This window comes from Myotis lucifugus, unplaced genomic scaffold (assembly GCF_000147115.1).
Source record: "Myotis lucifugus unplaced genomic scaffold, Myoluc2.0 scaffold_166, whole genome shotgun sequence".
In the NCBI taxonomy this organism is placed as follows: Eukaryota; Metazoa; Chordata; class Mammalia; order Chiroptera; family Vespertilionidae; genus Myotis; species Myotis lucifugus.
The window spans coordinates 319,195-340,741 of record NW_005871214.1 but is presented as its reverse complement, the minus strand read 5'-3'; the positions used below and the strand labels follow the sequence as shown (position 1 = coordinate 340,741).

General features: G+C 43.7%; 1 protein-coding gene and 1 long non-coding RNA gene across 2 annotated transcripts in view; one reads left to right on the top strand and one right to left on the bottom strand.

The window, feature by feature from the left end:
- The window catches only part of LOC111827446, a 17,274-nt gene extending 10,146 nt beyond the window's left edge, over nt 1–7,128 (bottom strand). The window contains exon 1 of the long non-coding RNA XR_002831027.1: nt 6,990–7,128. This is a non-coding gene — a long non-coding RNA (uncharacterized LOC111827446). The remainder of the gene's footprint in view (nt 1–6,989) is intronic.
- Nucleotides 7,129–8,958: 1,830 nt separating this feature from the next.
- RHOJ (ras homolog family member J) overlaps nt 8,959–21,547 on the top strand; it is an 81,270-nt gene continuing 68,681 nt past the window's right edge. The window contains exon 1 of the mRNA XM_006096023.3: nt 8,959–9,735. Within this exon, the coding sequence (XP_006096085.1) occupies nt 9,495–9,735 (241 nt within the window). The 5' untranslated portion in view covers nt 8,959–9,494. The remainder of the gene's footprint in view (nt 9,736–21,547) is intronic.

Here is a 21,547-nt window from a genome sequence, read left to right as displayed (position 1 = left end):
ATGATCTCACTCATTTGTGGAATATAGAGAACAACATAGACTGATGAACAGGGACAGATCCAAAGACAGAGAAGCATCGATCAGACTATTAATCCCCAGAGGAAAGTAGGGGAGGGTGGGGGTAAAGGGAAGAGATCAACCAAAGGACTTGTATGCATGCATATAAGCCAAACCAATGGACATGGACAACAGGGGGATGAGAGAATGAGTGAGGGTGGGGGGAGGATGGGGGTTAATGGGGGGAAATGAGGACACATTTGTAATTCCTTAACTAATAAAGAATTTAAAGATTTAAAAAAATGCCAATTGATTGAACCGGAATTATAAATGTAAAAAATAAATAAATAAATAAAAATAACAAAACAAAAAAGAAGGAGTTCTTACCTTTTGCAACAGCATGGATGGAACTGGAGAGCATTATGCTAAGTGAAATAAGCCAGTCAGAGAAAGATAAATGTCACATGATCTCACTCATTTATGGAATATAATGAACAACATAAACTGATGAACAAAAACAGGTCCAGAGACAGAGAAGCATTGATCAGACCGTTAAACCTCAGAGGGAAGGTAGGGCAGGATGGGGGTAAAAGGGAGAGATCAACCAAAGGACTTGTATGCATGCATATACACTGAGTGGCCAGATTATTATGACCACCTGACGTCTGTAGGCAAATTAGCTATAATTTCATGATGAAGTTGCTAGAGGGCCAGTCATTATAAATAGGGAAAGCAGGTTGTTTCCTACAACAGTAGAAGTGATTTTTTTCTGAAGATATCGGTAAACAATGTAATTTAGCAGTCTTTGAACGTGGGATATATATATATATATCCCTAACCAATGGACACAGACAACAGGGGGGTGAGGGCATGAGTGGGGGGATGGGGGGGTAATGGGGGGATAAGGACACATATGTAATACCTTAATCAATAAAGAAATTTTTTTTAGAAAGGAAGGAAGGAAGGAAGGAAGGAAGGAAGGAAGGAAGGAAGGAAGGAAGGAAGGAAGGAAGGAAAGCCCAGCCAGCATGGCTCAGTGGTTGAGCATCAACTTATGAACCAGGAGGTCACAGTTCGATTCCCGGGTTGTGGGCTCGATCCCCAATGGGGGGCATGCAGGAGGCAGCTAATCAATGATTCTCTCTCATCATTAATGTTTCTCTCTCTCTCTCTCTCTCTCTCTCTCTCTCTCTCTCTCTTTCTCCCTCTCTCTCTTCCTCTCCCTTCCTTTCTGAAATCAATAAAAAATATATTTTTTAAAAAAAGAAAAGAAACAAAGGCTTATCCCAATATTAGATAACAAATTCATAATTTAAAAATAAAAACAATAATGGTTATGTATAACTGAGGAGTAGAATACTGTTCACAATTTTTCACCAAAGCATCCAATTCCATGTCAACTTAGATCAGTTTCCATCCACATATAGATGGTTTATTTTCTGATATTTTCTTTCCAATAAACTTTAAAATCCTAAGTCACAATGTGGATATCAGGAATGGCAATCTAGGATGGATCTTTCAGAGACCCCATAACTGAATTAAGCAGAAGATCCAAAACTTGTGGCATGATTTTCACTGAAGATCACTTTCAAAGCTCTGTCAGATGCTAAGTCAAGGAACATATCACACATAAGGCTGAAAGAAAGGTTAGCACTTTGAACCAATTCCCACTCCACTCTTACAGCATCCAAGTCTGACAACATTTCTTCAGGTTCTACTACGGCACTTCGATATGATTTTCAAAATACTCCAACAGCACATAATCTTTTTTCTCTTGCTGGAACCAGTGAAGAACATCATCATGGACTGAGGGGAAAATTAAACTCATAGCAATGAAGCCTTTTTTGCTGAAGATCATTCTCTTTATAACAAATCCCATTATTTTATCCTTAACATTAAAAATCTTGATATGCCAGCTTTCAAGTAATGGATCAGACTATTTGAGATTCTGATATCACTAAAATATACCACTTGAGCAAACCACTTGAGAATGTTTCAATGACAGAAAACTGTCATTATTAGGTCATAAAGAAATATCTTTTATCTCTTCCCTCATTGCAAAATCTTGTGAACACCTTTCCTCTCATCCACAATTCTCTCCCTATCTCCGACATCAATTTTTCCCTTTTTATTAGCACATCCCCATCAGCCCAAAACTGTGCTGTTATTCTGGACTTTAAAAGAAAAATATCTCCAATTTTTCTGATTCCTCTCTTAAACCTCTCCGGTCAGGTTTCTGTACCCACGCACTCCATCAAAACCACTCTTGTCAAGATCACAAACTACCTTCCCATTACAGTTACTTGTCAATCCTCCTTCCTCTTGAACGTCAGCAGCGCTCGGCACTGTTGGTCACTACCGCCTCTAGGAAACACCTTCCCTGCTTGGCCTCCTGGACACCACACTCCATGGGGTTCCTCCTGGAGGCACTCTCCTTGCTCTTCCTCAATCTCCTTTGCTCCTCTTACCTGAAGAGGTTTCTCCTTTTTTCAGGGAAGCAGGTCTACATCTCCAGCCCAGCTCCCTCCTGAAATCCAGGCCCATATATGTCCCTGTTTGCCTAATAGACACACCATCCCCAAAACTGAAGTCTTGGTCTTCCCTACCCCCAAATCTCTACTCACAGCCTCAGTTAATGGAAGTTCCATCTTTCTAGTTGCTCAGGAAAAAAAAAATCTTTCAGATTCATCCATGACTCCTCTTACTCTCTCATAACCTACATCCTATCCTTTAGACCAGTGATTCCCAAAGTGGGTGCTACCGCCCCCCGGTGGGCGCTGCAGCGATCCAGGGGGGCAGTGATGGCCACAGGTGCATTTGGGGGTGATGAGTAACTGTTATTAAAATTTTAAAAAAATTAATTTCCAGGGGCTGAGTAATATTTTTTCTGGAAAGGGGCGGTAGGCCAAATAAGTTTGGGAACCACTGCTTTAGACCATTGGTATACCCAGAATATGACCTCTTCTCTCCACTTCCTCCCTGGTCCAAGCCACCACCATATTTCACTTGGATTATTACAGCAGAGCTCCTTGTTTTCATCCTCCCCTCACTCCCAGTCTACGATCTTCAGAGAAGCCAGAATGATCCTTTTAAAATACACCCGATCATATCATATCACTCCTCTGCTCCTACCCTTCAGTGGCTCCCCATCACACTTGGCCAAAGTTCATACCCATGACCCTAAAAGACTCCTCAGTCTGGCGCTATGCTCCCAGCCTAGTGTCCCGCCCGCATTGCTTTATCCCTCGCTCGCTCTGTTTAAGGCACACTGGAGCTCAAATATTTTATGGATACTCTCACATTAGGGCCTTTAAACTAGCTAGTCCCTCTGTATAACACACTCTTCCCCCACATATCAGACAGCCCCTATTAAACATCCAGTCTCTGAGAACCCAGCCCTCTTCTCTAGCCAATTATCCTTATCTTGCTACAGTCTTCTTATTTTCCCATAGCACTATGAAGATAATTTACATATTTACTCTGCTCATTATTTATTATTTACTTTCTCCCACTAGAATGTACGTTCCATGGGAAAATAATTTTTAAATCTGATTTGCTCACCACAATATCCCCAGTACTTGGTAAGTACTCAAGGAATATCTGTTGTAGAAATTAATAGATTCATGGTAAACTGTACTTTCAGCCATTTCCCCAAACCTATACACTACATTTAAAATCATAAAAACAAGTGGTTATTAACAATGATCCCAAAAAGGCTTGACGAGCAAGTGTGATATGGCCTTCAGATTCAGACTTGGACTTGAACCCCTGCTTCATCACTTAACCTACCACCTCTGTGACGTGGGCCTGAGACTGTTTCCATTTAAGAACAATGGAAATCGTGACACCTGCCACCCGGATTACTGAAAGGATTGAATGGAATAAGTGTACGAAATTTCTTCGCACAGTGTCTAACATACAATAGTTGTTCATTAAATGTTAGAAGATGCATCTGCCTTTTCTCCTTCCCCCTTGATTATATAAAAGGAGTTACTTTCTGTAGCTGGTGCAGGTTGAGCAGGGTTAGAAGAGGATTTTACTTTATATGCCAATCAGTCTGCGACAGACGCCTGGAGCTCAGGTTTGAGAAGGATCTGGTGGCCATGTCCAGATGCAGCTAGAACCCGTGCCGTGATGACATTTACCCTGGTAACGGAGGAGAGAATGGTGGCATCTGAACACCCTGGATTTAATGGCTTACCCTACTGCCTCAGAGAAGAACCTCTGCTTCTTAAAACGCTCATTTGATCTTTCTAACGTAACTGTGAGGGGAGCTATATTACACCAGCATCAATTGCAGAATTATATCTGAGGTTCAGGAATGAGTGTCCCTCCCTGAAGGCAATGACTCAGTCCCCCTGGGGAGGGCGGTTCCTGTCCAGGCTAGTCCTAGGACAGTATGTTAAGTTTGAACACTGCCCAACTGATCCTGAGATTTGGGCCCAGTGGGAGATTCAGGTCAGAACTCCTACAACTAGCAGCCCCTCCTGCCTCACATCACTCCCACTACCACCAGAGGCCTGACTCTGGAATGGGGGTGACGCACGTTGACTGGCTGGGCATCCGGAATCCCAGGAAACACAGCACATTCCTCAGATTAGAGTTGAAGCAGTCTCCTAGGCAGAGGCCAATCCAGAATCAGCGTATCTGATCCTATTGCGTTATTTCCCTGCGTAGCTTTGAATTTCAAATACAAAAGAAAGAAAAATAGAGGAGGAAGTCTGGGCTCTTTTTTTTCAAAGTCACACCAAAACCGGGAGCCATCAGAGGAGTCAGAATTGTATACAAACATGTTCTGTTGGCATTTGGCAAAATTCATGTGCTGTTGGCATTTGCCAAAGCTCAGAGGACAAGCGGGAGCCAAGGAATTAAGGCCTCTTAGAATGAGCAGGAAATGCCGCCCGCCCCACAAGACTTCACCGTGTGCTGCTAAGTTTGTGTAAACTTGGTGCTTGAGGTAAACCACATAATTAATGGCTATGAAACCACTCCCCAATCATTCCACATGGCCAGGATCCTGAAGGACAGGCATCTGGTAAAGGACATTGTGGCAAACGGTCTTCACAGCACTTCTAAGTTCATACCTAGAAACCTTGGGAATTAAAGTACATTCTTGACCATTCTGCCAGGGCAAGAAATCACAAGTCTTTAAACTCGTGAACCTGTAAGGACAATGATGAATTGTCTTTTTTTTTTCTTTTTTAAGATTCTGTTACTCTGCTTCAGGTGGATCTTTTAATATTTAAAAAGATTTATTCTTACACTAGAGGCCCAGTGCACAAAAATTTGTGCACGGGGGGGGGGAGGGGATGTCCCTCAGCCTGGCCTGTACCCTCTCACAGTCTGGGACCCCTCAGGGGATGACCACCTGCTGGTTTAGGCTTGCTCCCCGAGGGATTGGGCCTAAGCTGGCAGTCAGACATCCCTCTGGCAGCCCGGGAGCCCTCGGGGGATGTTCATTTGCCAGTGGAGAGCAGGCCTAAGCTGCAGTCTGACATCCTTAGTGCTGCTGAGGAGGCAGGAGAGGCTCCCACCACCACCGCTGTACTGGCAGCTGTCAGCCTGGCTTGTGGCTGAGCAGAGCTCCCCCTGTGGGAGCACACTGACCACCAGGGGGCAGCTCCTGCATTGAGCGTCTGCCCCCTGGTGGTCGGGGGGGGTCAAAAGGGACCAGTCATTCCCAGTCTTTCTTCCTCTTAGGGTCAATTTGCATATAACCCTTTTAATTATATAAGGAAAGAGGCCTGGGGCATGGGGTGGGGGCCCAGCTTGGTTTGGCCCTTCCGGGGGGGGGGTCCCCACCTGGGTGCCACTGGGGTGCCTGGCCAGCCTGGGTGAGGGGCTGATGGCTGTTTTCAGGCTGGCCACACCACCTTTAGGGTGGGGGGTCCCCACTGGGGTGCCTGGCCAGTCTGGGTGAAGGGCTGAGGGCCATTTTCAGGCTGGCCAAGTCTCCCCAGCGACAGAAGCTCCCAGCCTCTCCTTTTTTTTTTTCTGGGATTTATTTACCTTCTATAATTGAAACTTTGTAGCCTGGAGTGGAGCTCAGAGCCGGCCAGGGCTTGGCTTCCTCCATCGCCAGGAGCAACCCAAGGCTCCAGCTCAGTGGCCACGGCTGGCTGAAAGCAGGTATCTGGGGTTTATTTACCTTCTATAATTGAAACTTTGTTGCCTGAGTGGAGCTCAGAGCCAGCCAGGCGGGTGGGAGGGAAAGCCTCCTGCGCTCCAGCTCTGTGGCCATGGCCGGCTGAAAGCAGGTATCTGGGGTTTGTTTACCTTCTCTAATTGAAACTTTGTTGCTTTGAGTGTAGCTTAGAGCAGGGTGCGGCAGGCGGGGAACCTTGGCTTCCTCCATCACTGGAGCAAGCAAGCCTCCTGCTCATTCCAGCTGCATGGCTGCCTGCCGCCATCTTTGTTGGCAGTTAATTTGCATATCTCGCTGATTAGCCAATGGGAGGCGTAGCAAAGGTATGGTCAATTACCATGTTTGTCTATTATTAGGTAAGATGGGCAAATTGGTCCATATAATAAGCAGGCTATTAAAATTTTAACTTTTCTGCCATTTTTACATGAATGTCTCAAACATTATTCCCTGTACATATTCAATGGGGGGAGGGGGGTAGTAAGAATGATGAAACAAGTTTGAGAAATATAGCCCACATCCTCAACAGCCTTGACCCATGTTTGCATACGATCCAATCTGGCAGATGTACCAACCTTCTGAGTCAGAGGTAAAAGACCCATAATTGGTTGCGTCAAGTCTCCTAATTGTCTCTTAAATTGCAGTTCACATAGCAATGGACACGAACTTGAATATCTGTGTCTGATGGCACAAGGTTTAGGTTATACATGGATGTAGCAAAATGTTACCCGATCCAACCTCTCAATTTTTTTCCAGACCAAGTGTTTAGTGGGTTGGGGCCTATTTGTAACAGAGGAATTCAGTCTGGGCAGCCATGTTTGAGCACATGGTATTTGAACGGTGTACTTACCCCAGGTCACATTCACTGCCTGGTCTCAGGGACAAGGTCAAAGGCAGAACTCCTCAATGGTCTGCCAAACATGTTGTTCATCTTCAGGATGGAGTTCTCGACACTGTCAGTCACTCCTTCACCTGCACAGATTTATCTGACTGCCACTTTCATACTTGAGCCTATTTTCTAGAAGAAAAATACAAGTTTTCAAACTGCAATTTCATTACACCATATTCCAGATGTTTCAGGTAGACTGGATGAAAACACAAGTATATAGATCACATGCAGTAATGGGTGCTTTCAAGTGCTTCAGAATGGCACCAAGCATAAACCATTCAACTTTTGCACTGCTAACTCCACCTCAACTAAGTGACCTCTGGTTTTCTAAACAACCTGTGAGCCCTGGACAAGAGTCCCACAAACGCTCTCTGGTTTGCAGTCAGGATAGAGCCGTACTGGAACCTGGGTGCTGCCAGCCCAGCAACTGAGAGAGAGGTGGGCCCAGTTTGAAGCCCTGAGAAGGGTCAGGTTGGGTGGTCAGCCGGTGTAAGACTTTCTAACATGAGCTTAGGAAAAGGCAGTCGCCTACACACAGGTAAATCCATAGGCACAGCACCTGACAAGTAGACAACCGAGTGTTGTCTCCAGGAGGAAGCCTAACAGCCAGTGCCACCTCCCACATTGATTTCTTCCTCTGCCACGAAATGACCATCCATATTTTCCATGTGGCTGCTCCACCAGCCTAGATCCCAGAATGAAGGTGATAAAAAGACACACTACAGATGCATAAGCAAGAAACACACGTGTTATTCTATATCACGGAGCATTGGGAGCTGTTTGTCATGGCAACATAACCTAGTAGATACACCGTAACTTGACAACATAACCTAGTAGATACACCGTAACTTGACTGAAACACCAGCCCTTTATAGGAAAGATTTTGGGACATTAAGCACTATATTACACAGTAGTATATATATATATATAGAGAGAGAGAGAGAGAGAGAGAGAGAGAGAGAGAAAGAGAGAGAGAGAGAGAGAGAGAGAGACTTCTTTCCCACCCTCTACACACACACACACACACACACACACACACACACACAGAAACCTCCTCAAATCAATGAGATATTCTGAATACTTAAAAATCAGCCCTCAAAAATCTCAAAGAAACACAGTTGCTCCATCAAAAAAGGTCTTGACCCATTTGCCAAAATCACTTGCCGAGTTCCACTTCTTTTCTAAAACCAAGTACATTAATCAAACGCAGAGCTTCAAAGGGGCTTCATTCTGAGTGATCCAACAGACAAATAAATTAGCTGCCAGTGGCTCCTTTGTAATTGACGGGAACCAGGCTGACCCAAGGGGATGGGGCTAAATCAAAAAGGGGACCCTCCAAGTAAAAGCAGCATTTGGGGGCCTGAAGCAAATCAATAAAGCCGTCCCACACACTCATTTCCAAGAGTCAGGGTGAGCCACGCACATGTGTGTTTATTCACTAATAAGAAGATGCAAATGCCCCACATCTGATGGATTTCTTATGTGCTACGACCATAAAAATGCTTGTGTCTGGAGTACACATTTGTTTGCGCGTTGTGCTCAACGGTGGCAACTTATAAACCTGAACGCACTTCTTACACTTATGATCTACCTTTCCCTTTGAAACAATGTAACTAACTCTGGAAGGGTTTTGGGGGTGTTTTTTTTTCTCTTTATTGCAGGGAGGAAATGCTTAAGATTTCTCATTTAAGTATGTGAAGAACTGTCCATTTTTAATTTACAGAGCTTTTAACTGGTGACTCAGAGAGGGATGATGTCATATGTTATCCTAGAACGCCTGGTGTGGTTCTCTCTGCTCACTCACACCATTCCCCTGTTTTCTGTGGCCACAGTACTCCCCAGTTTCCACCCTTTCATCAGCCTCTTCCCAGCCAGCCACAGGCAAACAGCCTCCCCAGCAGCGGACGAACAGGAAGTCTGACAGCTTGAGTCTGCAGTGGGACCCCTAGTGCTTTCCCACTCCAGGTCCTGGCAGCGTTCCCCACAAGTACAAACACACGCACACAGAGCTCCCATTGTTGCAGCCTTCCCCAGCCCACGGATCCTAATATGGAATGCAGCAGGAAACCCATGATTTCCTGACACTCGGCAGGCTGGAGGAAGCAAGGGGGAACCTCCATTAAAAAGCCCAGCTCTCCTCCATGTTAGCTGTGAAGTGGGAAATGGGAAAGATTCAGCAAAATCCCGGCTCTGCAGCCAGGCTGGAGAGGGGGAGAACAGAGTGAAACCCGCGGGCTGTTGAAATTTCCCGACTGCCAGGAAGCCCCTAGTCCTCAGTGGAAATGAGGGTTTCTGGACTCAAAGTGCTAGGGAAACGGGACAGACCCCTTTCCTGATTCTCCCGAGTGTGTGTCACCTTCCTTTACCAGCATGGTAAGCCAGAGGGCATGTGCCAGCTGCCTGCGACAAGTCTGTGGGATCCCAGGTACCCAAAGTAAAGCAAAGTGATCTCAAGCCTGGTGCTTCATGGGCTGCGGGAGAAGCGGGAGAAGCCACAGCGGCGGCTCCGGGGCAGCAGCTGGAGCCGCGAGAATGAACTGCAAGGAGAGTGACAGCAGCTGCGGCTGCGAGGGCAGCGAGGAGAAGAAGATGCTGAAATGCGTGGTGGTGGGGGACGGGGCGGTGGGGAAAACCTGCCTGCTGATGAGCTACGCCAACGACGCCTTCCCGGAGGAGTACGTGCCCACCGTGTTCGACCACTATGCAGGTAAGAGACGTGGGAGCCCGGTGAGTGATGCGGGAGGCGGCACCCCGACTTCCCAGGGGCCTGGCCGGTTTCTCATGTCAGTATTGGGTGCGGGCCTGGCAAGACCCAGGTACCTTAGCATAACATACAACTTTGCTGGAATTATTAGGAGAACAATTGGTACATCGATTTGTATTGTAACACTCCCCCCTCCCCCTTAAATCAAATGAATAATACTGGGGAAATCCCCTGAAATGCGCCTGAGATTCATCAACTTTTTTTTATTGTGAATATTTTAAAATGTAGTGTAATTGCATCGCAATTCTTTAAAAAAAAAAAAAAAAGAAATCACCACTAATCACACAACTGTTGAAAGAAGTGTTCTTGCCACTTTTCCTATATTCACCACGGGCCATTCAGAAATGAAAATGTTGAGAATAATAAGCAGCAGAATTTTAATGTTGCTGTAACAATTGGTGCTGTACTACTATACTTTGATTTTCTTGGGGTTGTGGGTGGGGGGAGAGTAATAAAAGGGTTTAAATATCTATTAGGCGATCTGTATCTTGAAGGAAAAGAAACACTTTTAATTGATAGGTTTTACAAAGTAAAAATAAAGATAAAATGAAATCTGAAACTTTTTAAAGTATGTCCCCAAAGGACAAAATTGGGGATAAAATAATTTAAAGCGTGATAGTTAACATACTGTAGTCACGACTTAATCCTTCCAGGTATGTATATTTGTAAGCGTTCTAAAGTTTGGAGTGTAACTGCTTATCAATGTGATCTCTTATCTAAATGTTTCCATTTTACTCTTTTTCTCTTAGTTTCCCAAACAAGTCTTATTTAATTTCTTAAAAGCAAGTTCCTGAAATTCTTCAGAAGTTCACAACAGCCTCGATTTTATAACTTTTTAAAATAGTGAGCGGTTTGGTGAGTTGTCAGAGATTTGAGATTTTGTAAGAGGAGCATTTCCTTCCCCTTGGCTCTGGATCAGACTCCCCAGAGGGGAAGCAGCCCACAGGAAACCTGTGTGAGTGTTGGCTTTGTTATGTGGCTGTTTGGAAGCCTCTTTCTGCAGGAAGTAGCTTCTTTCCAGAGCTAAACAATCACCTAAGGCTCCCCGCCCCTCCTCAGCTTACATGGCTTATGGCAATATTACAGACCAGACAGGGAGAGAGCCACAGTGTCCATTTCCCAGCCGGTTTTCTGTATTTGTAGAAATTAAGAGCAAATTTGAATGCGGGCTCCCTTAAGCTTTTCTGAAAATACTAGAGTCCCAGTGCATGAAATTCGTGCACTTGGGGGAGGGGGGGCCCCTCGGCCCGGCCTGCGCCCTCTCACAGTCCAGGAGCACTTGGGGGGGGATGTCCAACTGCCACAGAGGTGAGAGAGGCTCCCACCACCACCACTGCGCTCGCCGGCCATGAGCCCGACTTCTGGCTGAGCAGCGCTCCCCCTGTGGGAGTGCACTGACCACCAGGGGGCAGCTCCTGCATTGAGCATCTGCCCCCTGGTGGTCAGTGCGCATCATAGCGACTAGTCACCCCCCACCCCCGTTCAGTCGATTTGCATATTAGCCTTTTATTATTTAGGATAATGACTATGCCCAGGGAAGAATATTTTAATGAGAACAGAATAAAGAGGAGAACAGGTAGGCTTTCACCTTGAGGGGAAAAAATGAATTATGAAACTATGGGGTCTGTGACTTAAAGTTACTAGGATAGTTGTAAGGTTACTTATTCCACATCCTCTTTCTGCCAGAAAAGGAAAACTGGCTGGTACCTAATTTCAAGAACATTTCGATCAAAGGTGGAACTCAAAATCTCCTAAAGGAAGAGGTTTCAAGTGTTTTTGAAACATATGTATCCCATCCCCATCCTTGGGTGAAGCAATTACAGTGTAGTGTCAGAAAGAAAGAGAATAACACCATCTTTACAGATAAAGTCAGCCAATAAAAAACAAACAAAACCAAAAACATTAGAGATCAAAGGCTGAACTACCACTAAATTCCACTAGAGTCGAATTATTTTATATTTCAATTGTGCATATACTTATTGTTATTTGAACATCAATGCATCTTAAAGATTTTGGCTACTCAATGATTTTAGCTCTCAAGAAATCATAGCCTCTATACCCAATGCAATCATTTGCACATAGTAGGCATTGCCAAACATTGTTGTTCCAATTTATACTTTGTACCTTTTCTTAAAATATATATTATTTCAGAGAGGAGGGGGAGAGGGATCAATGATGAGAGAGAATCATTGATTGCCTCCTGCATGCCCCTCATTGGGGATTGAGCCCGCAACCCAGGCATGTGCCCTGACCAGTAATCAAACCATGACCTCCTGGTTCATAGGTCAACACTCAACCACTGAGCCACACTGGCCTGGCACTTTGTACCTTTTTAAGTATGCAATCTTTTCATATGCTTTCAATTAGATTACAAAGGAAATGAAGACATGAGCCAATACATCTAGGATAGTAATTAAGTGAACGTTTCCATCAATAGAGGGATCTCCTCCATCACAAAGACTCTAGCTCCTTTTAACACCATCCTCTAAATCTATGAGCTAAATTCTTACACATGAGAATCTATAACCAATTGTTAAAACAAAACTAAACTAGATAATGCTCTCTTCTTCATGTGGAGTAACCAGTATCCAGTCCCTGTGTCCTACCAGACTATTCTGAAATGACAAACTGCATGCAACTGATTTACTGAATCTTTAGAAAATTGTAGTTCAAGTCAAGGACAGCCTATCCCTTGAATAGGTTTCCCTAATAGATGCCCACCCCAGGAAGGTAGAGATATAATAGTAAGGATGGAAGTACAGCATACCACTCAAAATGGTAAGCTCTGAAGCCAGACAGCCTGGTTCTTATACTGGCTCTGCCATTATTGTGTGGCCTTGAGCAAGTTACTCAACCTCTCTGTGCCTCAATTATCACAGAAGGAATAAAAGACATAACAGAGGTATTAGGATTTTTTTGGGGGGGGGAATAAATTAATACATATAGTTCTTAGAACAGTGCCTTACAGTGGTAGGTGGTAGGTACATCATAGCTATTATAATTAAAATAGGGTTTCTTCACTTACACACACCTTTAAAAGGGAATTAAAATATCACTAAAAGATAAAGACTATAACAAAGAAAAATATAATTCCAAGAGTAGCCTCCAAATGGAGTAGGGTGTGATGGAGTATGTGTACTGGCCTTATAGTTATCATGAGTATTGATAATTGATAAATATATACACACGGAGTTATAATAGTGGGATATTCACTTGGGAGAGGTAATATCAGTTGTGCATGAGTGATTATAGAAAAATCAATAACCAACTAGAAAAAAATTTTCAATTTTATGAGACTTAATAATTTCCCCTTTTTCCCATGTACCAGAATCCAAAAGTCCTCCACATCGCTTTCCTTAACTCTCCAAAGGGAGCTCCTTGCTCCATCTTCAACCCATCTCCAGAAATGTGTTATTCTAGAGCACAACTTCCACCACTGGATAACAATTTATCCGTTTCCTTAGGTTCCCAATCTCACTGTGCTGTGAGCTCGAAAGGGTCATGTCTTGCCAAATCAGTGTTCAGTGCTCAGTCCTCCTCTTACTTGGTCTCTTGGAGTCTTTTCTTACAGTTTGTTACTCTCCTTGAAACACTTTCTTTACTTGGTTTCAGAGACACCACATTCTCCTGGTCTTTACTGCCCTCACTGGCAGATCTCTCTCCATCTCCTCTGCTGCTTCCTCCATCTCTTCCCAGCCACTAAGTGCCGGCATACCTCCGAGCTCAGTCCTTGGCCCTCTTTATTTACACTCATGCCCTGGCTGATTGTATCTTGTGTTGTGGCTTTAAATATTACTTAGACACAGATGACTCCCAAATATGTACTTCGCCCCCAATAACCTCCTGAGACTCAGACTCAGATATCCAACTGTCCACTTGGATATCTAACAGGCATCTCAAACTTAACCTGACCCAAACGGAACTTTTTTGTTTCCCCCAATCTACTTCCCCCGCAGGCTTCCCCATAGAAATACATGAACCCAGTTGCTCAGAACAAAAAAGCTGGTACTCTCCTTAAATTCTTTCTTCCTTTGACCATGCCTTCCTTCCTCTCCATCCAACCTCTGCCAATACCTTAACATTCAAAATATATCTCAAACCTGACTACTTCTCCCCGCTAGGACTAAAATTTGGGGGCAGTAGAATGATGGTAGAAAGGGTCACTCATGCCTTTGATAGGTGTACCTAAGAAATATCTCTGGGCCCTGATCCCCACTCCCCTCAGGATGGCTCAACATGCCCTAACAACCAGAGCTTTCACAGCTTACCATGAACAACCACATTTCTTCTCCCATTCTATCTTTATCCTGTCTATAGCTTTGAGTTTTGTAGCAGATCCATCCCTGAGAAAGTACTAGCAAACAATATTTCACAAGACATGACAAAAGGATAGCACGTTCATTTTGAGCTTAGTCAGAGTGCATGTTGAGTTAGACTGTGACCGTGGTTTGTATGTTTATGTGTGTGGGTGTGTGAAATAAGCCCATTCAGCTGAAATCTGGAAAAGATGTACCTCATGTACCATTTCCATCACTCAGAGTCAGAGTTGATTTTGTTTGTGGCTCTTTCTTCTATCACCCATCCTTCCTAGAGCTTGTCGAAAACCACCTGTGTTTGGAAACTCATTTTAAGCCACTATTTGCAAACTCAGGCTGCCTATGCAGGAAGTTAACACAATTCATGGAAAAGGGGAGGAATCTAGTTGCTCTATCAACTGAGTGATATGTAAAAGGAAGTTTTCACAGAGATCTGAAAGTCAGTTCTAACTTTTTCCACCTAATTAAATGGTGATGGGTTCAAGGCAGATTCAATCATAACGTTAATGGCCAAAGCAGAGGTGGATCCAATTTGCAGGAGGGAACATAAGAGAATAAAAAGTGAAAATTTTAAAAGCTCCAGGCCTATACAGGACTGTGATACAGTTCTGCCCATTAGAGAACATTTACTCAGTCGTTTCTCTTTTGTTCCTTCTAAAGACACCTGAGAGTCTCTGGAGAATGGGTCATGTTTTGTAAGCCAAAAGGAAACCTAAACAACTCTCATGGGACATTAAAATAAATCACCAGGATTTTAACTTTAGACACAAATCTAAAAGAAATTAGTGAAAGGGGAGACAAGAATGGGCCAGTGGAATCATTCACTCTATTCCTTCTAAATGTAATGATGCTCAAAACCCTGTCTCGTAGGTATCCAAACCCCCAATATCTCTTTTTTGCGGCACTGTGATGTATGTCTAATGCTTTTTCTGGACTCTTGGAGGCTACACCAAAGGCATAGTGACAGGAATTATATGGCTAGTTCCTTCCACAGTCTACACTGCGATGCCTATGAGACCCATCAGGGTCAGAGGCTCCAGGGGTAGAAATTACACTCAGAAAGCAAAAGTATAGTGCAGAGGTGGTAAGTTGTGAACTGCTTCTCTCAGGAGTAAAAAAGAAGAAGAAGAAGAAAGAAAATTAAGTATCTATGACCAGAGTGACCCAGGAAAAGCCATGCTCCCAGGTTTAGAAACTGCGCCTGCAGAACCTGCCTACCTCCCAGTGTTAGCTGCCCACAAATCAAGGATTGTAACCAATTCAGGCTGCAGCGGACAGGCTCCCAGCAACTGAGGCTTCTAGTTCCGCAGAGCCTGGCTCCCTTCGCTGACCAGCTAGGAAATGCGTCATAAATTTTACTACTTAACTGCCCGTTGAGGTTGGGCTTCAGGTAAACAGTATTCTATCTCTGGGATGGCTTTCCCAAAATCTGCCATCTCTCACTCTCTCTTTTTGTGAGTCAAATAGCGAACTAGGCTCGGTACAATGGATGTCTATGTGTTTGGATAGTCGGCCTGTCCTACAAATGTAGGTAAAGGTGGACAACACAAGGCCTCTCGGGAAAGGACAGGGAAGAAAACAGAGACTGTCTCTCTCATCGATCATGAGCACATGATCACAAAGGTCTATGGAGGCCCTGCCCACTGTGTGAGGATACAGGTTCTGATCAGGCAGAAAACTTACTTTCCCACAAACAAAAAATCCACGCCACCCCTTGGGTACGTTAGCAGAATCCAAATAGTTAATTTTCCGGGTGTAGCGCAGTCAGGATAAATCCCATCATGAATTCAGTAGGGACCGTCTGTGAGTCATGGAGAGCCTGGCATCGTTCCTGATACTCTGAACTTTTGGGTTTGCCCAATGTTCACGAAACAAAAAGAGCTGATTCATGCGTATTCACTCAGCATTTCGTCTTGGTTCACAATACAGCTTTCATTCAGGGTGTTCATCATTCCCAACCTCAGTATGTAGTAGTATTAATTATGAAACCCAAACACCACAAGAATGTGTGTGTTAATAGCAATAACGACAACTGTACACTCCTATAGTCCTTCAGTCCCACTTGTATTTTCATACATCGATGGTTTCCTCCTCACGATGACCCTATGACAGTGATGGCGAACCTTTTGAGCTCGGCGTGTCAGCATTTTGAAAAACCCTAACTTAACTCTGGTGCCGTGTCACATATAGAAATTTTTTGATATTTGCAACCATAGTAAAACAAAGATTTATATTTTTGATATTTATTTTATATATTTAAATGCCATTTAACAAAGAAAAATCAACCAAAAAAATGAGTTTGCGTGTCACCTCTGTCACGCGTGTCATAGGTTCACCATCACTGCTCTATGAGGTGCTACTATTTTCCCAATTTTACTAATGAGGAAATCAAGGCACAAAGATATTTACCAATTTGCCCAAGGTCAGATACCTTGCAAAGGAAGGAGTGAAGGCCATGAAACAGTAAACAAACAAGTAAGCAGTGTATCGGTTTAAGCTAATAACATTAATCAAAAAGCCAATGTTAGCTAGCCTGCTATCACAAACAGACCCAAACATGTAAGGGATTCACACCGCAGTTAAGGGTGTCCCTTGCTAATGTTATGGTCTTGGGCGGGCATTCAAGTCAGTGGGGCTGCTTTCTTCCATGTGGTGATCTAGGGACTTGGGCTCCTTGCATCTTGTGACCCTAGGATCTCCAGTTATCTGCACCCAAGCAGCCTAATGAGAAAGAACATGGAGAAATTTGAATAGAAAGTTTTATGGGCCAGGTCTGGAAGTGACAGGCATCATTTTAGTAGCACTCCGGAGGGGATAACTTAGTGACAAGGCCACACCTCCCTCTAAGCGAGGCTGGGAAATGAAGCCCACCTACGTGGCCAAAAGAGGGAAGAGTGGATTTTGGTGGAAACTAGCCATCTCTGCCTGCATCAGACTCTCCAGTCACCAAATACCCTTGCACACTTTTCCCACAGGCAAAACAAACTCACCCTTTTCCTAAGAGGAACCACCCGGGGTCCCATCCTGTCACTGAAGCAGGTCAAAGTCCAGCGTCTGCAGGTGGCACACTGTCCTTTCCATCTGATGGAGATGTGGCTCCTGTGGTCCAATGGAAGACTAATTATCTGTCCTATATGTGCATTCACCCCCTGGACAATGACAGGTGGGGATGGGATAACCAAAATATTCCAGCCCCCTTTCAGAAAAGGGAAGAATGGGTGACACACAGCAATAACAGACCCCTGAAGGCAAACACAATTCCCTGGAAGTGGGGGGAATTGATCCTAATGCTGTTCTCTGAGAGGCATTCCTTCATCCATTATTCTTGACGTTCTCTGGCGAGGCTCTTCAGGAGGTTTTTCTTCCTCATCCATTATCCTGTAGGACTCACATCTGAATTGGACCTTAGAGGGTATGTTTTCCTTGGGGGCTGCACAACTTCATAGCCTGTTTCTTACTTGTGCAGTTTGGGGGCTCAAGTGGTTTTTTTTTGTAGTCATAGCATATTTAATCCAAGCTTGACGTTTCTTTGGAAATACAACTCTCTCCAAAATTTACTGGGCTTCTGGTAAGTTCCATGTGTCAGCAACCACATCTAAGACTGAAGTGTCTTTTCTAGACATAATTTCTTAAACATGTGTTATTTGTCTGCTTCCTCTAACCAATGCCTTTTGCTCTCAAATTAACCTTGGCTACCTGGAGGCCCTATGAAGCAGTAGGCTTAGATAGAAGGGCAATACTTGCTGGGTCTTATCAGAGATGATTCTCCTATTTAAATGGAGAAATGAATATTGTTGCTCAAATCCTTTTTTTTTTTTTGCTCAGACCTTTTTTTAATTGTATCTTTTATTTGTGGAATCCCAAAATAATCAATTTTCCCTCGCCAGGTAGCTCAGTTGGTCAAAGCATCGTCCCAATGTGCCAAGGTTGTGAGGAGGGGAGGGGGGAGCAAACCCACAATCCAGGCACGTGCCCTTGACCATGAATCAAACCCTCAACCCTTTGATACTCGGGATTATGCTCTAACCACGAGCACACCAGTCAGGACAATAAATAAATATCTTTTAAAAATAATCAATTTTCCAATTGTATAAGGCCGTTAATATGTGTTCTATTTATCTCTGCTTTAAAAACAACAAATTCAGCTCTTTTCTTCCTTGTAACACCTTGCTAAACACAGTAAGAATTCTGGCCCTTCCCAACCTTTCCTTTGAGTGTTATAAACTCTGCAGGAACTAGGTTTATCTTCCATGTTTCACAGACAACAGCCTTGTAAAATATTTTTCCACAGAAGAACATAGATCTTTAACTTTCCAGCCTGTTCTGTGTTTTTCTTTTTTATCACCTGCCACTTAATGGCTAAGCCAACACTTTTTAAGTGGGTTTTTTTTTTAATGAGGGCAGCACACAAGATAGGATAGGATGCTACAACAAATAGGCTCTAATATACAGTGATTTAAACTATTAGAATTATATTTCTTGCTCAGATCACAGACCTGAGCAAGTATTCACATTGGTGAGATGGTTCATTCCATGTGGTCATTCATGGATGGACTTCTTTCCGTCTTATGGCTCTGCTGTTGCCTAGGACTTGGTAGTGCTCTGTATCTAGACAGTGAGAGATGAAAGGATATGAAGGAGTGAAGGCAAGGAGTAATGGGTGGGCCAGGTCCACAAGCTGCTTACACACCAGTTCTGTTCACATTTCATTGGAGAGAAGTTAGACCCTCGGCCACACATAATTGTAAGAGAGGTGAGCTATAGGCCCAAAGAAAGAGCAAACCAGTTTTAATAGATTTTACATTAAATACACTAGACCCACATAACAATATAAACTGCCCTAAGCATCACATTTAGTCAGGTGTTTACTCAACTACAAATGACACGCCTGTATTTCTTAAGTTTGCCTGGTCATCAGAAAAACCTGCTTGTTAAAAATGCAGTCTTTGGTCATCCAGGGCTGCTACACCAGACCCACTAAGAAATAAAGCTGCAAATATAAACTTCTATAAGCACCTTTGGCATTCCTGATCAGATGAACCCTACGAAACTCCCATGTTAGAGTTCAAAACCATTTGGAGATTGTAAGTTCATAGTTTGATCTAATGTAATTTAGCAAGTTCAAAAAACCCTTCTTTATACTATAAAGGTGCCTATAAATCAAGTTAAGAGGAACAATTCTATAATCAACCATCAATCAGTAAAAAAGCCATTTAACATATACAAATTATACATATATAATTTTATATATGAATAATGCGTATATATAAAACAACAAATTTTATATTTACTTCTATAAATAAATATAACATGTAATTATATATATAATTTCTTGACTTGATAGTTTCTAACAGGAGAAAATGTATAAAACCAGAAGAGGCCTTCAGAGCTGCTCAAAAACAGCTAGGAAATTCCTAAAACCAGAGTGCTTGCCCAAAAGATCTGTACCCATGGCTGGGACACAGAGACCCAGAATGAAAGAGAACATACAAGGCTGAGAACTAGAAAGTGTTGGGAGAAGGCTGGTGGGAGGCTGGGAAAGCCTCTGAGACTCAGAACAGAGATAAGTGGGGACTATAAACCAGGGCAGGAGGGAGACTAACCAGGCTACCTTGGGTACACCAAGCAGGAGGGAGACTAACCAGGCTACCTTGGGTACACCAAGCAGGAGGGAGACTAACCAGGCTACCTTGGGTGCACCAAGCAGGAGGGAGACTAACCAGGCTACCTTGGGTGCACCAAGCAGGAGGGAGACTAACCAGGCTACCTTGGGTGCACCAAGCATGAGCTGCTGGGAGAAAAGCCGCAGTCCTGATTAGCAAAGCTTTATAAGTACTAGTATGAGTGGCTGTTGGCTGAGCCTGCTGCCTGTAAAACAATAATCAGCAAGACTGTCAGATCTTCAGAAGGGTCACTGAGGGAAATCGGAGAACACCTACCCTCTGGAGCAAAGGAGTCTTAAAAAACAGGAAGGAGCCTGAAATCCTTGGGGTAGTTTGGGGGGGTTCTGTCTTGGACGCTGTTATAGTTCTTCCATCTCCATCCAACTCTACTATTGTGAAATGAACAGAAACATCTGTTTCCCTTCTGCAAACCCTTCTGTTCTTCATGCTTTGACCTCACATTTGGGGAAAAGGAGAAAAAGATGGAAAGTCGCCTAAAATTCAATTTCTCAGAGTCCAAAAAGTTTCAACTTGGACTAGAACCTGGTTCCTGAAAGAGACAGCGTGTAAATTATGGAAGAGGCAGAAATTGCGTAACGGGGATTCAGGCAACCTTATCTGAACAACCAATTGATAAGCACTCTTGCTAGTGAGAAACCAAGCCTTCCTTTGGAGCCTCTCCAGCTTTTTTAAAGCAAATTAGTAAATGAGGACTTAGAATGTGATTCTACTTGCCAACAACAGAGAAACAATGATCTGTGCGGCCAAAGCAGAATGCACCATAAGGAACAAAACTGCTTCCTGATCCTTTTGCAGCAATATTTACAGTTTCTTAATAAAATAGTAATTAGCTAGTTATTTAATATGTGTTGAGCCCTGTGTTACCACTGCTATCTTTCTTGAGCCTAACATTATCTCCAGGTAATAGTATCTTCATTTCGTAGGCGAGAAAACTGAAACTCAGAGAAGTAACCTGTCCAACATCACATGGCTAAGTGTCAGTGTGGGAAGAGCTCAGGAGATTTACCTCAGTGCTGCGGCAGATGCAATGGCGTGAGCACACTCCGCCTGCACAAGCTTCCTCGGCACACCAGGAAGTGGCATCGCCCGCCTGAGAAGACCCCTAGAGCCCCTACATAGTACCCTGATCTTTCCTACTATTGGTTGCCCTATGGATGTTGTAAACTTCTGATTGGTCTGGAATGTTATATATGTTGCTGCACTCACACAATAAACTTGGATCTGCGTCACTGAACCGTCCCCAGAGTCGGGCATGCTTCCTAAGGACTCCGTTCGGCCTCACCCCCGCGGGACCCCCTGCTTCATGTCAGAATGGATATTCAAATCTACCTAGTTCAAATGTCACCTCCTCAATGAGGCCAGACCACCCTGATTAAATTGGCTCCCTTTCAAAACCTGATTATTCCCTCTGTAGTCATTATGTTGTTTGTTTAATTGCCCATTGCTTATCTCTCCATAGAATGTACGCTTCATGAAGGCAAGGTTCTTTCTGTCTTATTTACTTTTATGTCCCCAATTGCTGGGAATGAGGCTACAACCCAGCAATGCCTACTGAATAAGTGACTGCTTAATTGAATGAATGAATGAATGACATCCAAGCATCTCACAGTCTTAACCACTGCACTACACTAAAGTTAGAAGCCTGTGTGAAGTGTCAGGATAATTTTTTATGTTGAGTTTAACCCTCCCCCATCCTAAAAGGATATATCCTAAGCATCATGAACATGCATTCTGAAATATTGTACTGCCTTTGTT